General features: G+C 40.1%; 1 protein-coding gene across 4 annotated transcripts in view; it reads right to left on the reverse strand.

The window, feature by feature from the left end:
* Positions 1–16,921, reverse strand: part of ARMH3 (armadillo like helical domain containing 3) — a 187,025-nt gene that overhangs the window by 152,438 nt on the left and 17,666 nt on the right. For all 4 annotated transcript variants that reach the window (XM_047701913.1, XM_047701912.1, XM_047701914.1 and 1 more), the window contains exons 4-11: positions 16,745–16,891; positions 14,349–14,456; positions 8,471–8,563; positions 7,621–7,695; positions 7,409–7,495; positions 3,149–3,205; positions 1,934–1,977; positions 797–857 (exon numbers count right to left, since the gene is read on the reverse strand). In XM_047701913.1, coding sequence (XP_047557869.1) covers positions 797–857; positions 1,934–1,977; positions 3,149–3,205; positions 7,409–7,495; positions 7,621–7,695; positions 8,471–8,563; positions 14,349–14,456; positions 16,745–16,891 — 672 coding nt within the window. The remainder of the gene's footprint in view (positions 1–796; positions 858–1,933; positions 1,978–3,148; positions 3,206–7,408; positions 7,496–7,620; positions 7,696–8,470; positions 8,564–14,348; positions 14,457–16,744; positions 16,892–16,921) is intronic.

Below are 16,921 nucleotides of genomic sequence, written 5' to 3' on the forward strand. Positions count from 1 at the left end.
CTTAAAAATTAGTCCTAGGGGGCACCCGGAGGGCTCAGTCATTAAGTGTCTGCCTTCGGCTCAGGTCTGATCTCAGGGTCCTGGAATCGAGCCCCGAATTGGGCTGCCTGCTCAGTAGGAAGCCTACTTCTCTTTCTCCCACTGCCCCTGCTTGTGTTCCTTCTCTCTCTGTGTATCTCTCTGACAAATAAATAAATAAAATCTTTAAAAAAAAAAAAAAAAAACTAGTTCCAGGTTATCTGGCCCAAAATGCCTATGGTGTCAAGGCTGAGAAACCTTGTTCAGAAGTCTTACAAAATGGACCAAACTTTCCTAAATTAGGGACCTCTCAGTCCATTAAATCTTTAGAGGAGTAGCTCAAATCTTTTCCATCAATCCCTTGACTCCAGGACCAGCTCTGAGGAATCAAGTGGCCACAGCAGACAGCAAAAGAGCACTCAGGGCTACACTCAGATCTAAACTCTCCTATTCAATATTCTGCAGGGTCAGTTCTCAAACACAGCTAGCTCTTCAGGAGGCAAAAGTCTGACTTAATACGTATGCTTTTTTAGCCTTTAAAAAACTGAATTAATTAATTTGAAAATATCAGTCCCAGGGCAATCAGAGCTCTCCCTTTCCTACCTTACTTGGGTTTGGAAATCAATAAAAGAGATAGAGCTCTCAAAAAAATCTGCTCTGAGACACTCTCCCCTCATCATGCCATCATCTCAAACATTTGAACTTCTGAGTCCAAATTTGTCTACCCCTACAGACCTCTTAAATTCCTAGCAGGACAGAAAAAACAAGTCGGACTTACCATATTTGTTAAAGCAGAGAAAAAACCACTCTGGTGTTCTTCTTCCTTGTCTTTATACTGCCTGAACAAAAATAACTAAATTCAACTTTAGTATTACTTATTAAGTATGTCTTTGTCCTTGGCATTCTAGGTAATCAGGGCAGGGCACTCACAGAATTCAATGAGTCCAGAAAACAAAAGCATTGTGACAATCCAGCCATAGCAGTTCCCCCTGCAAGCCAAAAGGCATGCATCTGCTCTTGAGGCAGCGTGTATCAAAATGCCTGGCTACTCTGGGAGAGACTCAGAAAGCAAGCTGCAAACGTGTGAAACTGCTCTAACATATGGCTGATCCAGTTATTTCCCAAACAGACTATTACTTGAAAAGTGTAACAGTGAAAGTACTTTCAGGCTGTAACAGTGAAAACCTTGTTTGTTTTTGAAGGAAGAGGAGGGAAATCTGTGAGCTAAACTATTTGTGGAGATGGGGCAGATTTGAAATTCCACATCTAATTGTGTGTGAGCAAAGTCTGAAGAGGAGCAAGCAAGATACTGTCTGGCCCTTGCCAGGATTAGGAACACTTCTGGTTTCCATTCACTGAATACCAGACACCTTCCTCACCCAGAGCAAGAGGGAAAGCAAGCGTCAATGAAGAGAGCCCCAGAAAAGACAAGGACTCTGGGAAACTGCAGTTGATTCCTGATGAAAAAGCAACATCCATTAAACTAGAGCTAATTCAGTATGTTTTCTCTTTTTACTTATTTTTAAGTATACAAAATGTGGTGCTCCACAAATTTTTTTACACAGAAAATTGTATTTGTAGGATACATGGGGCTAAATGGAAGAGCCTGCTTGTGGCTGGAAAACCAGTTAAAATGCTCTGCAATAAAATATCAAAGGTTTCAAAAGAATGTGCCCAATTGCTTAAAGAAAAGCTGGACACTAATTTGGTGGCTACTTTCCCCCTGGTATTAGACACAACCCCTGCTAAGACCATCAAGCTGAGCTACAGCAAATACATCTGCCAGAAGCTAAACCTAAGAATACTCTTCTAGGATAGGTTAAGGGAAGTTCATCCAAGCACTGGAGCAAATCTGTTTTCTACTCAACTAATTCAAATGAAAATGAGACCCTTTCCCCTGTAATGGTGGACTTACCTGTTGTACTCAGATAAAGCCTGAGCAATCACTAGCCCCATTCCCTAGGGGGGAAAAAAAAAGATAGCACAGATGAAATAAGGGGCTGGTGGCAACGCCAGGCCAGGGAAACATTAAAACACTAATTATAGCCCCACAGTCTGGATTTTCCTGATCTATCTAGATCTCACTTAAGAGAGTAATAAGGAGTGGGGTGGGGGGAAATGGTTCAGCCCAGATCACTGACAATTTCACTGGGATCATTTTTACCTCAATAGAGAAGACTAAGTTAGAATCTTTAAAACAAAAAGCTCTGGTATGTCTCCAAAACAGTCACAGTAAGAGTGACAATGAGCCTCACACTAAATGAAGGTGCAGAGAGACAAACCACTCTTTCAGGCCACAGGAAAACAGGAGGATAACAGGAAGAAGTATCCAATAAATGTAAAAGTGACTTATCAATTTTCCCTTTAGAACCTGCTAATAAATGTGACACAAAGATCAATTTAGGCCGCGAGGATGAGTCATGTATGATTTTTTTTTCCAATAAGGGAAATCAGAAGAATGAAGAGGGCAAGATGCCAGACACCTCTTCATCTTCTTCCTCCCTTACTCAGAGAACAGATATTATTTCCCAAACTTTCAAGGACATATGTAGCAGGTACACAGATTATCTTCCATGTTCCAGCTTTACCACGTCAAGCTGTAAATGCCATCTGGCCAGTTCTACAAGAAGGGATCTCCCATAGGTTAGTCATCCAAGCCTTGATTTGTTTTCTTTTTTTTTTTTTTTTTTAAATTTTCAGCTTTATTGTAGTATAACATACAAAATTAAAATTGTAAGATATTTAAAGCGTACATTATGCTGATTTGATATATCATCTAAGCCTTCTTATTCTTGGGAATGTAATTTACTGACTCTGTAGGATCACCAACCTCAGCACACTAGAACATGAAACAGAACCAACCATTTCATCATGATGGGGCTCAATGGAAGAGCCTGCTTGTGGCTGGAAAACCAGTTAAAATGCTCTGCAATAAAATATCAAACTTTCCTTCCATGACGAGAAGATAAAATATGGTAAGACAGACACACTGATGCTCTAAAATAAGTACCGATTCCCTCTTTGTCGCCAGTTGAAATTAACACAACAGCTCTCTGTTCTAAATATCCACTGAAAGTGAGGCCGCCAAAAGCAAGTAATTAAGACAACAACACAGGATCCATATACTCACATTGAGTGTAGCCTCATCATCCACAATAGACAGCTTCACAATATAAGGATTCACAGACTGTTAAACAAGAGACTCAAGGTGAGTATGACTTAGTTAAGAACCCATTAGCTATTTAACAAAATGTTAACAAAAATGGTTCTATAAGGCCCTCTGTAGTGATGCTCCTAATACCCAGATTCAACCCATCCTGCCAGCTAACTCCCCCATTTCCAGTAAATCAGCGTGCACAGCAATCACCAAATACACACACACACACTCTCTCTCTCTCTCTCTCTCTCACACACACACACCCCAATTCTGTTCTACTTGCATTTTTCTCCAGGTGGATCAGCCCAGGCCTGTGTCTTCTACTTCTCCCATCTTTCCATCTTATTTATTTCTAAGAAGTGAACACTCCACAAAACTCACTTTGTCCTATCCTGCCGATAATATGAGTCCACAGGGACAGCAGTCTTGGGAGGAACATAAAGCTTCTTTGCCATAAGGCACAAATTTATAAGTTGCTAACTTACAGTCTCATCCCAAAGGCTCCCTTACTACTCCACAAACTATATGCAAGGACTGGTTCACCCACCCGTAAAACAAAGCCACCTTGGGGGTGGAAAGTGGCAGCTGCTGAACAGCCAGAGAGGCCATTTATGGATCCAATACCCAAATAACACTGCAGGGGAACTGAAAAAAAGGATGTAATTACCCAAACTACAATCTGGTCAGAACACTGGGATTTAATGACTGTCCCATCACTTATAGCATTGGAAGATTTCTTGAGTTTTTCCAGACCCAATCTCAGCTGGGCAGCATATGGAAATGGACATATATTTAAACTCATTAAGCAGCTGGACCATCTCCTACCAGTGGGATGAGAACCAATGACCTACTCACCTTGAAAACACCCCATACATGGGATGTGAGGAAAGACCTCATCTAGATCAGACACCAATTCTAAACCAAGGGAAGCAAGGAACAATACTGGTAGTTTTCACAGCAACCAAGAAAACTCATTACTGAGAGATTTGGAAACCCCCCACATAGACCTTATTTAATCAAGTTTCTGAGGGTATCTTTGGAATGTCAACTGGGAATAGACAAAGAGACAGCTCTGCTTTCTTAACAGCCCAAATGTATACAAGGTTTTCTACAACACAGCCCAAGAAGGTAAAACCCACTCTGTTTGTCACTTGACCTGACAGAGGAAGGCTCTCCACACTGATTCCTATAACCAGCAGTCAAATCCTACTGACGCCACAGATGTCAGACAAGATCCTATGCAAGTGGATCCTCAGAAAAGAAAATCCGCAGCAGGCTGACCTAGAGATGCCATGATGAAGAGAACAACAATAGAAGGAGCAGGCCACTATTTCTTGGCATAATTGTTTAAAGTTCTTATCCCTCACCTTCCCAAAAGTTTTTAAGTAATAATAAGGATCATCTGATTAACAAGAACAACCTATGCGTTAGCAGTTGAAGAAAAGGTAAGGAGGCAAAAAGCAAGGGTCTGAGTTCCAGCTCCTCTACTAGGAGTTCCAGCTCCTTACTAATTATGACAAGGAAGCCACATTTATTAACCTAAGCTCAACTTCCTCATCTGTAAAATGTGGGTATTTTCTTTCTCAGGGTTATTATGAGACTTAAATGACATTAGACATGTAAAAGCCTTAGCATAGTATCTGGCAGATGGTAAGGACTCAATGATTGGTACCTATATATTTTCTCCTTTAACATTTTTATTACATTTGAAGAAAGCTTTTTAGGGGAAAAAAAGGACAGAAAAAGAAAAAGACCAATTTGTAAGGGGACAATAAACAATTTTGTAATTTCTTGGAAACATCATGTTTAGGATAGCAGTTGGGGACCAAGTCATTCATCATAGGAGACTGGGTTCACCTAGAAGGCCGGGATCTTAATACTGTGAAAATTTCTATTCTACCAGATACGGAGTTTCCTTTAACACTATACACCTGTTGTGCTGGTCAGTCACATTTTTAAACTGAAGGCAATCTACTTTTCACCCAAAAGACAGAATTACAAACTCAGCGAACCTGCACAGGATTACTTTAATGGGGCTCTGCCTTAATTTGACCGAAACCATACCTACTCTTTCTTGTTGGCTTTTTTTTTTTTCCTTTATTGCCTCCTCTATCTCTTTAGAGAAAATAATGAAAATGGAATGCATTATTTGAGGTGAAGAAGAACTATTTACATTTACTATGTGACATCTTTTCCATCACTTCCATTCCTTAAGTCCAACGACCTTGCCTTCCCTGTGATTAGGTGGGCACCCTGCCTTTCTGGCGCCCTTTGCACGATACTAGGTTACAACTTCCCCAAATGTCATGGGATGAATTGCAGTGGGAGCCAGAATGCTGTTCTACCTAGCACACACTCTGTCATACTAGTTTGCATAAAATTTCACCAGCTTTTGGTTTTGCAATGTTCATCTGGAATTCTTCATGTTCCTGTCAAAAACCTTCTTGCTCCATGGTCACTAGGCTTCCTTAATGGTTTCTAGTGAGTGACTTATATCAAAAGCTGCAAAGCCCAGATAAATTATGCCCACCAGCTTGCCCTTGCCTACTATATTAATTCTTCTGTGGCTTCTGACAGACTAGAGATGCATACCTCGCTCCAGAAATATGATTTTCTCTAGTTCCTTGGCCATGTCCAATTTTTCAGGCTGACATTTCAGAGGGGCCTGCTGGGCTGTGCCAGGGTTCAGTTCACATTTAGAGAAACCAAGCCATTGCCTCAGAGTGGTCTGCAACCAGCAGAATGTTCTGAAAATATTCATTACTGATGACGGTGCCTTCCTATTACACATAACTCAACTTTCATTAACTATCTTCAGCATTTTTCCTCAGCTATTTTTCTTGCTGTTGTAATAAGGCCTCAGAGGCTATTACACATGACAGAGATCAAAATGGCTACCATGCCAACCTCCCCAGATCACCAGTAGAACAGGTGTTGGTGATAAATTACATATTTATTAGTAGTTCTACATACCATTTGTCAGTTCTTCCAAAACAATGAAAGCAATCAGCTTCTGGGAATTATGCACACGTTAACACTGCTCCACATATTCCAGGCCCTCTTTTAAATATTTCTCACAGCCTCTCTTTCTTCCATATTCTCCTTATAAGAACAGACTCCTGATTTTGTGTTACCCATCACTCTCAACCTGACTAGGAACCATCTCAAAAATCACTAAGTGCGGGTGCCTGGCTGGCTCAGTCAGTGGAGCATGTGATTCTTGATCTTAGGGTTGCGAGTTTGAGCCCCATACTGGGTATAGAGATTACTTAAATATAAAAAATCTTTAAAAAAGAAAAAAAAATCTCTAAGTGAAGATCCAAAAGATTAGAAATGAAAAGCCTCCCTCCAGCTGGCCCACTTCTCACAGCACTGCTACTTGCTGAGTGAAGAAAGTCAGGTCGCCTCAATGCAGATCCTGACTTCTGGGTTCAGTAAAGTACTCCTAGTGTCCAGGATTCAGTGCCAAAAGCTCCCTACTCCTCCAAAGCCATCCCCCAAGAGGCCTCTGGTCTTCCTCCTTCCTTATCTGTGTATTCTGCCTTTTGAGAAGAATTAAGTAGAGGCACGAAACCAAGTATAAATTGAGTTGTTTTTTAATCTCAAAAACCTATAAATCTCTCCCTGGTTATTTTGGGAACAAAGAGAACACCAGAACTGACATGCATAAGGCTCTGTCTTCAATTTTCTATTTAAATCAGAAAGAGTTCCCTGACCAACAGTGGTACTTACACAAGTGGACCGCATTATGGAAATCCAATAAACAAAGTCCAATCTTTCAAAACAGATGCATTAGGTCACTGGTTCCCAATCCTGGCTAATCATCATACTCAACAGGGGAATCAAAAAGAAAAAAAAAAAAAAAAAAAAAAAAAAGATTCCCAGTTCCCACCACCAAGAGATTCAGATTCAGTGTGTCCAAAGTAAAGCCCAGATATTTCTTCTTTTTGAAAAGTTCCTAGGTGATTCTAATAAGCTAGGTTTGAGAACCACTACATTAGGGGATGGTTATTCACTTTATTAGAAGTTGCACCAAGGGATTCCTTTAAATGGCTACATCCTCTGCCCCATGCATTTAATAAAGAAGTTTTAGAATTTGATAAATCAAAATTAATCTATATACCATATACCAAGAACATGTCTTCGACATTAAAGTAACAAAGTCCCCTAGGAGTGGCCACATTTAGGAAGATTATAGAAAGATCATAACTGTCCATTAAGGGGCCCACTTACCTCATATTTTCTATAGTTCACCAACAAAGCCAAGAGGACAACAGCATCATACCCATGCTCCCTGCGACTTGGGGGGTGAGACAGTATCTGTAACAAAAACAAGAAGTGAATGAGTATCAGTTCCTAGTTCCTAGGAATGCAGACAGAGAAGATTTGAGGAGGTGGTTTACCCAAAAGAGAGAGAGGTGGGGGGGGGGGAGGAATTGACCTACCTGTAAAATTGCTTCAAATATGCTGTTGATCATGACATACTCTAGGATAGTGTTCTGGCTGATGTTGTCTGTCACCTGAATGCAACAAAAGGCTTTTTAAAGTCTATACTGAGGCACTCTGGTATCTCAAGTATATCTCCTCCCCTACCATCTAAGATAATCAGAAATGTTGAAACATTCTACTAAACACTTTGTAGTCCTTTAATAAGCTCCCCTGAAGCTACCAGAGCCTGAGTAAGCAGACACTAGAAGGGTAAGAAATTAGCTAATTAAAACTTTCCAAATCTCTGAACTTCTCATTGTTTCCCTGACGCCCTCACGTAAGCATTTACTTAACAGTTTCTTTACATTTCTCAAATGCAAAGGAAGAAATTTCTGATCGAGCAGTCTTTGAGTGACGGCAGAGAAAGACGACTGCCTGAAGTAAATGAACAACACCCTGCCCTCCTCCCACTAGAAGATACAGGCCAGTTGCCAGTTATTATCAAAATCAGAACAAATAAAGAGAATCACAAAAACTGTTTCCAGGTAAGACCTGGTGAAAAGGGCAAATCTGACCATCTGGAAAACAAGAAATCTCTAGGAGTCATACTGCTGAAGTGATAAATATCGCAGGCCCTGCAGGCTAAAAATGCCAGAAGTTGTTCCAAAGAGCAGCTTCCAGGAAGTGAAATCCCATTCAACTCACTTCCTTCTACACATTCACCTGCATTGGAGTGATGGGATGCCCCGGCAGAGATTTCTTTCTTTTCCTCTTTTCCTTTCTAACTTTAGGCTCAAATATTCAAATAAGCTTGCCCCTGCTGTTGATAATACCCTTGACAGAGAAACATATAGATGGGTCACTTACAGTCACTAAGCAAAGGAGAAGTTTCAGACATAAACTCTTCAGACTTTCAGAACCTTCAGCACAAAGCAATGAATCCAAACTCTCCATCAAATTCTGAGAAAGAGATCCATTAAGTATTAAAACATACCAAATAACATCTCTACTGTGTCTCTGTCCAACTCTGGGTTATGTTACACAGGGTCATTGTCACATGACAATGAAGCAACCATACCATTCCCTCAGGCCTAGGCCTTGTAAGATTAGACAAAGAAAAGGAAGACTTCAACATGTAGCTATTTGGGGAAAAATGCTTTAGAACAACTGCACAGAACAATAAAGATTTCACTACTTTACCAAGTAAGTCTTTGCAGCCTGTCATCCTTATATAAACCTTTAGATTAGAATGAAGTAAATTGTTAAAAGGCTAGTGATAGTGGTTAAATAACAGATTAAAAACAATAAACAGGGGCGCCTGGGTGGCTCAGTGGGTTAAGCCTCTGCCTTCGGCTCAGGTCATGGTCTCAGGGTCCTGGGATCGAGCCCCGCATCGGGCTCTCTGCTCAGCAGGGAGCCTGCTTCCCTTCCTCTCTCTCTCTGCCTGCCTCTCTGCCTACTTGTGATCCCTCTCTATGAAATAAAATCTTTTAAAATAAATAAATAAATAAATAAACAATAAACTAATTAAAATAATTAATAAAAGTAAGTGGTTAAAGATAAATAATGGTTAAATCATTGTAGATAAAGTATATCATCTGATGAAGGCACACTGAACAAACAACAAAGACAGTATCACTACAGGCGATCACTGGCCGTATATACTACCCAACAAAGCTAGCCATGTCCACTCTGGCTGATTCTACTAGACAACATGATTGGAGTATATTACTTGTACTAACAATTAGCTATAGACCCAATCCGTTCAAAAGATGAAATCCTCACACACTACAGCAGAAGAAACAAGAAAAGAAATATTTGACACTGAATGAAGGAGGAGAATGAATGAAGAATAGAATTTAGCATGCTGGAAGCTCAAGTGAAGGTTCAAAATAAGCTACTTCAACAAATATACAGTGAGGGTCTACTATATGGTAAATACTGTGCTTTCAAAGAACTCAAGGAAAAAATAAGACAATGACCCTTGCTCTCAAAGCATTTTTAGTCTACTAGAGGACAAAAATAAGCAAAAGCAAACAATTTTTTCCTTTTCAAAAATTTTTATTTAAATTCATTAATTGAATTTATTAAATTATTGAATTTATTAAATTAATAAATTTATTGAATTCAATTAATTAACAGAATGTACTGTTAGTTTCAGAGGTAGAGGCCAGTGATTCATCAGTCTTACTAAGCAAACAGGTTGTTTTTTTTTTAAAGATTTTATTTATTTATTTGACAGAGATCACAAGTAAGGAGAGAGGCAGGCAGAGAGAGCGAGGGGGAAGCAGGCTCTCTGCTGAGCAGAGAGCCCGATGCAGGGCTCAATCCCAAGAGCCCCGAGATCATGACCTGAGCCGAAGGCAGAGGCTTAACCCACTGAGCTACCCAGGTGCCCCTAAGCAAACAGTTTTAATTTAATGGTTACTATGACAGAAATATACATGGAGAAGGGGAATTAGCTCAGAAGTCACCTATTCCAGGATTCCTCAGGGGTAGGTTATATTTTGAAAAATCAGTAGGCATTAATTAAAACTTGAAGAGGAAAAGAATTCTAGACAGGCAGTATCATGATCAAAGACACATGAGGAATGAAATGGCCCTGGGTATGGAGCTGGAATACAACTTCCAACTTCCAAATTATGGAAGTACAGAATGAGGCACAGTGGTGAGAGATGAGGCGCAGTGGTGAGAGTGGAGACGGGAGAAATAAATAGGAAGCTGATCATGAAAGCTCTATAAGGGTAGCTAGGGAATTTGGCCCTTATCCTGTTTGTGATGGGAAATTAATGAAGAGTTTTAAGCAAGAAAGATCTGAGTGTAAGATATATCACTGTGGTATCAGTGTGGATGACAGATTTAAAAATGGTAAGCCTGGAGGGAGGGAGACAAATGAGGACCAATCTGTCAATTTTCTGAGCAAGTTGCCATGTCTTTTTTCCCTCCGTATCCCCAATGCCTGGCACATCAGAGCCAACCAACACTGGTCAAAAGAATGAATGAAGGCATCACTGCAATCGTTCAGGTGAGAGACAATGGGGACACTGGCAGTAGGGGAAAAAAAGGAAAGAAAGGTGTAAGAAATATGAACTGAGGCAAAATTAGCTGATCTTGGTGATCGTCTGGATATGAAAGATGAAGGGAAGAGTCAAGAATGACTCCCAAGTTTTTGGCTTGGGTGACTGAGACAACAGGTGAGGCCATCAAGTTGGGAATGAATGAAAAAAAAAAAATAGATGAAGGGAAAACATTTTGTAGATACAAAGCAAGAGGTACTTTAGGGATGTGTGAATGGGTATAATCAGCAACTGCTTATAGAGTATACAACTCTGAGGGCGCCTGGGTGGCTCAGTGGGTTAAGCCGCTGCCTTCGACTCAGGTCATGATCTCAGGGTCCTGGGATCGAGCCCCGCATCGGGCTCACATCGGGCTCTCTGCTCAGCAGGGAGCCTGCTTCCTCCTCTCTCTCTGCCTGCCTCTCTGCCTGCTTGTGATCTCTCTCTCTGTCAAATAAATAAATAAATAAATAATCTTTAAAAAAAAAAAAAAAAAAACTAACTCCAAGTACTAAGTCTTTGTGTATTTATAATTGTATATTCACAACTTTTTTTGAAAAATAACCTAATCCCTACAAGGATTCTTTGTCAAATAGATTATTTTAAATTTAATGAGTGATAGAAAACTAATTCTTCGAAGTTCATATTATAAACAACCTTCTTTCAAGATAGCGTCACACACTATAAATCAGATAGCTGATAAGGGACTTATATCCAAAATATATAAAGAACTCTTACAACTCAGCATTAAAAAGACAAATAACTCGGGGCGCCTGGGTGGCTCAGTGGGTTAAGCCACTGCCTTCAGCTCAGGTCATGATCCCAGGGTCCTGGGATCGAGCCCCACATCTGGCTCTCTGCTCAGCAGGGAGCCTGTTTCCTCCTCTCTCTCTCTGCCTGCCTCTCTGCCTACTTGTGATCTCTGTCGAATAAATAAATAAAATCTTAAAAAAAAAAAAAAAAGACAAATAACTCAATCTAGAAATGGGCAAAGGATTTGAAGAGACGTTTCTCCAAAAATATATATATAAAAGAAAGATAAAAAACAATTGTTGACGAGGATGTGGAAAAATCAGAACCCTTATACACGCTGATGGAAATGTAAAATGGTATAGCAACTTTGGAAAACAGTTTGAAGGTTCCTTGAAATATTAAATGTAGAGTTACCATACGACCCAGCAGTTCTCCTCCTAGGTATATCCCCAAGAGAGCCGAACACCTACATCCACACAAAAACTTGTTCACGAATGTTCACAGCAGCCTTATTCACAATAGCCAAAATGTTGAAATATCCCATATATCTATCAACTGATGAGTGAATAAAACGATGCGGTACATTCATACAATGAAATATTCATCAGCCAAAAAAGGGAATGAAGTACTGATACATGCTACAACGTGGATGAACCTTGAAAACATTATGCCACGTGCAAGAAGCCAGATGCAGAAGACCACATATAATTCCACATCTGTGAGATGTCCAGGATAGGTAAACCAAGAGAGACATAAAGTAGATAATAGTAGACAGGGGCTGGAGAGAAGGGGGATGGAGAATGACTGCTAATGGGTACATGTTTTTTTTGTTTTTTTTTTTTAAAGATTTTATTTATTTATTTGACAGACAGAGATCACAAGTAGGCAGAGAGGCAGGCAGAGAGAGAGAGAGAGAGAGAGAGAGAGAGAAGCAGGCTCTCTGCTGAGCAGAGAGCCCGATGTGGGGCTTGATCCCAGGACCCTGAGATCATGACCTGAGCTGAATGCAGAGGCTTTAACCCACTGAGCCACCCAGGCGCCCCTGGGTACATGTTTTCTTTTTGGAGTGATAAAAACATTCCAAAATTAACAGGGGTGATGGTTGTACAACCCCGTGGAGATACTAAAAGCCACCGAATGAGGGGCGCCTGGCTAGTTCAGTTGTTAGAGCATGTGACTCTTGATCTTTGGATTGTGAGCTCAAGACCCACATTGGGTATACAGATTATGTAAATATAAACTCAAAAAAAAAACACACACACACACAAAACAAAAAGAAACCCACTGAATTATTATACTTTAAAAGGGTGAAATGTAGGGCGCCTGGGTGGCTCAGTGGGTTGAGCCTCTGCCTTCGGCTCAGGTCATGATCCCAGGGTCCTGGGATCGAGCCCCGCATCGGGCTCTCTGCTCAGCGGGAAGCCTGCTTCCCCTCCTCTCTCTCTCTCTGCCTGCCTCTCTGCCTACTTGTGATCTCTCTCTCTGTCGAAAAATAAATAAAATATTTTAAAAAATAAAAAAAATAAAAATAAAATAAAATTTTAAAAAGGGTGAAATGTAGATGTGAATTATCTATCAATAAAGCTTTTTTTTTTAAGTGTCAAACAACAGAAATAAAAATTCTGATAGTCATTGTGTTAAGTAAGAAAACTTAAGTTTAGAACTAAAGTTACCCTTATATATTATATTTCCCTTGTTATATTTTATTTGAGTTCCTAAATGTTTTTAAGAATATATAAGCATGGGGCGCTGGGTGGCTCCATCAGTTGAGCAGCTACCTTCAGCCTGGGTCATGATCCCGGGGTTCTGGAATGGAGCCTCATGTTGGGCTCCCTCCTCAGCAGAGAGCCTGCTTCTCCCTCTCCCTCTGCCTGATGCTCTGCCTACTTGTGCTCTATCTCTCTGCCAAATAAACATATAAAATCTTTTTTTTTTAACTTTTTTTTTTTTTAAGATTTTATTTATTCGACAGAGAGAGATCACAAGTAGGCAGAGAGGCAGGCAGAGAGAGAGAGGAGGAAGCAGGCTCCCCACCAAGGAGAGAGCCAGACGCGGGGCTCGATCCCAGGACCCTGGGATCACGACCGGAGCTGAAGGCAGAGGCTTTAACCCTCTGAGCCACCCAGCGCCCCAACATATAAAATCTTAAAAAAAAAAAAAAAATAAGCAGAGATCTTGTTTGCAAATAAATGTAAAAAATATTATATATCCATTTGCAATTAAGGGTTATATATATTTTTTTTCTTTAGATTTTACTTATTTGACAGAGAGAGACCCAGTGAGAGAGGGTACACAAGCAGGTGGAGTGGGAGAGTTTGGAGAAGCAGGTTTCCCACCAAGCATGGAGCCTGATGTGGGGCTCGATCCCAGGACCCTGGGATCATGTCCTGAGCCGAAGGCAGATGCTTAATAACTGAGCCACCCAGGAACCCCTGCAATTAAAGGTTATATTATTTATTTTTTTTTTAAGATTTTATTTATTTATTTGACAGAGAGATCACAAGCAGGCAGAGAGGCAGGCAGAGAGAGAGGAGGAAGCAGGCTCCCTGCTGAGCAGAGAGCCAGATGTGGGGCTCGATCCCAGGACTCCGAGATCACGACCTGAGCCGAAGGCAGCGGCTTAACCCACCGAGCCACCCAGGCGCACCGAAGATTATATTTTTTAAAAAAATGTATGAGCACATGCTATAAATCAAAAAATAACCAGTCTTTATCCTGCAAGGGAAGGATATTTCAATTTACATTTGAATTTCAACTCTTCCTTTATTCAGACAAACCATATTTGTAAAACAAAAATATTCAAATTCAAGAACAAATTCAACCATTTGTATCTACCTGAGTGCAAATCGTCTAGTACAGAAACTGTCTGCAGATGGTATCCATGAACAGCTGTCAGAAGCAGCCATCCACAGGCACATCTGCAACTTATGCCTCACCTTCATGCACAACTCTGCCTTGTCAAAGCCCATCAGCATGTTGATAATGTCAAACCCAGAGGTAGATTTATTCTTTTGATGGACTCCTCGAATGAGTGCACACAAGGTCTGCAGAGATTAGAGAAAGAATTCTTTTGTAGAGAGAAGTCTCAAAACATGAAGGGCACTGGATCTGCCACCTCACACTACAACCTCAGAACCTCCTCCTTACACAGCTGACATTCAATTGCTCTGTCACTCTCAGCTCCAAAACTGTCTGAGTCTTACTATGTGCAAAATCCAGAAATGAAAAGAGGAATAGCAATTGAAACTGCTATCATCCTCTTTTTTTGCTGTTTTCTTGGCCTCATCCTCTTTTCAAAAACTGCACTGCATGGGGCACCTGGGTGGCTCAGTGGGTTAAGCCGCTGCCTTCGGCTCAGGTCATGATCTCAGGGTACTGGGATCGAGTCCCGCATCGGGCTCTCTGCTCAGCAGGGAGCCTGCTTCCCTCTCTCTCTCTCTCTGCCTGCCTCTCTGCTTACTTGTGATCTCTGTCAAATAAATAAATAAAATCTTAAAAAAAAAAAAAAACTGCACTGCAAACAGAGATTGGAAGGTAAATTCAAAAATAAAAACAGTTCTTGAGTTTGAGTCATGTGATTGGTGGAGCTTTCCTTTATTTAAAATTAATTCTAGTATTTACATTATAATTGATAATTTTTAGTATTTTTTAATAACTACAAAAGTTATTTCAGTCCATATAACAACCAATTGCTTCAAAACTAAAATTCTTTATACTCCCCATCCACTACTGACTAGCTGTGTAATCCCAGACAAATTAGTTAACTTTTCGTGCCTCAGTTTTTTCATCTATAAAATGGGCATGACAATAATAGCAACCATCGAATAGGGATGTTGTGAAAACTACGTGAATTAACACCGTAAAGCACCTGGAAGAGTCCTTGGAACTTTGTTAATACTCCAAGAATAGTGTTTGACACCTTGTTAAAGCTTAACAAGCCTCATTATAATAATGCAAGCCATTACAACAATGTACTATATTTTTATGGGTCACCAAGTGACTTAATGCCAATTTATTTCCAATGAATTAAAAACAGTTTACCATTCATGCCCACACAGTGAGTCACTGCAGTTATAGGAAGCATAATTTCCAACTTTCATTTCAGCTTTCAGTGAGCCCCTACAACTGAGATGCCCAAAATGCACAGTCCTTCTTTCTGGGACATCAGTTCAATAGGTAATTTCTACAATCTACAGATGAGAAAACTGGGGCTTATGAAGTGATTTACCCAATTAGTTAAGTTAGAAATTTAAACCCAATGTATCAAAAGTTCCACTAAAATCTTTTATGTTGTCACAGATTCTTCATATTCTAAGTTTGTCAATCACTGTCCTAGCTACTCAGCCTGATCTAGGCTACACTGGACCTACTATACTATAAACTTCAGAAATTTTGCTCATCATTCCTTCATTAAAAATTTGCTTCTAAAATGCTGAGTATTTACCACACTGTCCTACATGCTAGGAAGAAACTACCAAAGTCTTTGCTTTCAAGAACCCTATAATGTATCCCCATCAACCCAATGTTTGGCACGTAACTGTCATTCGAGAAATAATTATTCAGTGGCCATACCACTTAGCATAAGAACAATGATTCTTAAGTTTTCTAAGTTACAGACCCTTTTGAAAATCTGATGAAAGCTCTCTTTTCAGAAAAAATGTATCCACACACATAAAATATTACATATAACTTCTGGGAGTCAAGGACTCTCTGAAACCTCAGATTAAGAACTCCTGATCTGGGCGCCTGGGTGGCTCAGTGGGTTAAGCCGCTGCCTTCGGCTCAGGTCATGATCTCAGGGTCCTGGGATCGAGTCCCACATCGGGCTCTCTGCTCAGCAAGAAGCCTGCTTCCCTCTCTCTCTCTCTCTGCCTTCCTCTCCGTCTACTTGTGATCTCTCTCTGTCAAATAAATAAATAAAATCTTTAAAAAAAAAAAAAAAAAAAAAAAAAGAACTCCTGATCTAGTGAGAAAATACTATATTAAGAATCTCTTCTGATTTTTGCTGTAGACCATCCATGACTCATAGCTTCCCCTCTATCACTTCCTTTCCTCAAATAATCATAAGAATTCTGTCAATCTGCCCTGGCATTAAATAAAATTATATAAGCGGACAAGATTACTAGTACAAGTGTCAATTTGTTTAACCAGTAAGATGGCTAAACAAACATGGCATAGATGTTTATGACTGAAAGGAAAACAAAACAAAACAAAATAAAAAAAAACAAAACTTGATACCTAAGGGCAACTTAAGGTTCCTCAGGTCCCAACACATGTATTACAATTCCCTTCCCCTATTAAAAAAAACATCCCTAGTCTCCCAACCTTGTACCTGCAATGCATTGACAACTCGAATTGGATGTTCCTCTCCGAGAGCCTGGATGCAGTGTTGAAATAAGCAATTAATATTATCCTTGATCTTCATTAACTCCTCACCATCAAGAGATTCCAGCTTGCCTTCTAGGTAATCCAAATTCACCTACCAAGGAAAGGGAAGGGTGTTATTTTT

The sequence above is a fragment of the Lutra lutra genome, chromosome 14 (genome assembly GCF_902655055.1).
Source record: "Lutra lutra chromosome 14, mLutLut1.2, whole genome shotgun sequence".
Taxonomy (NCBI): Eukaryota; Metazoa; Chordata; class Mammalia; order Carnivora; family Mustelidae; genus Lutra; species Lutra lutra.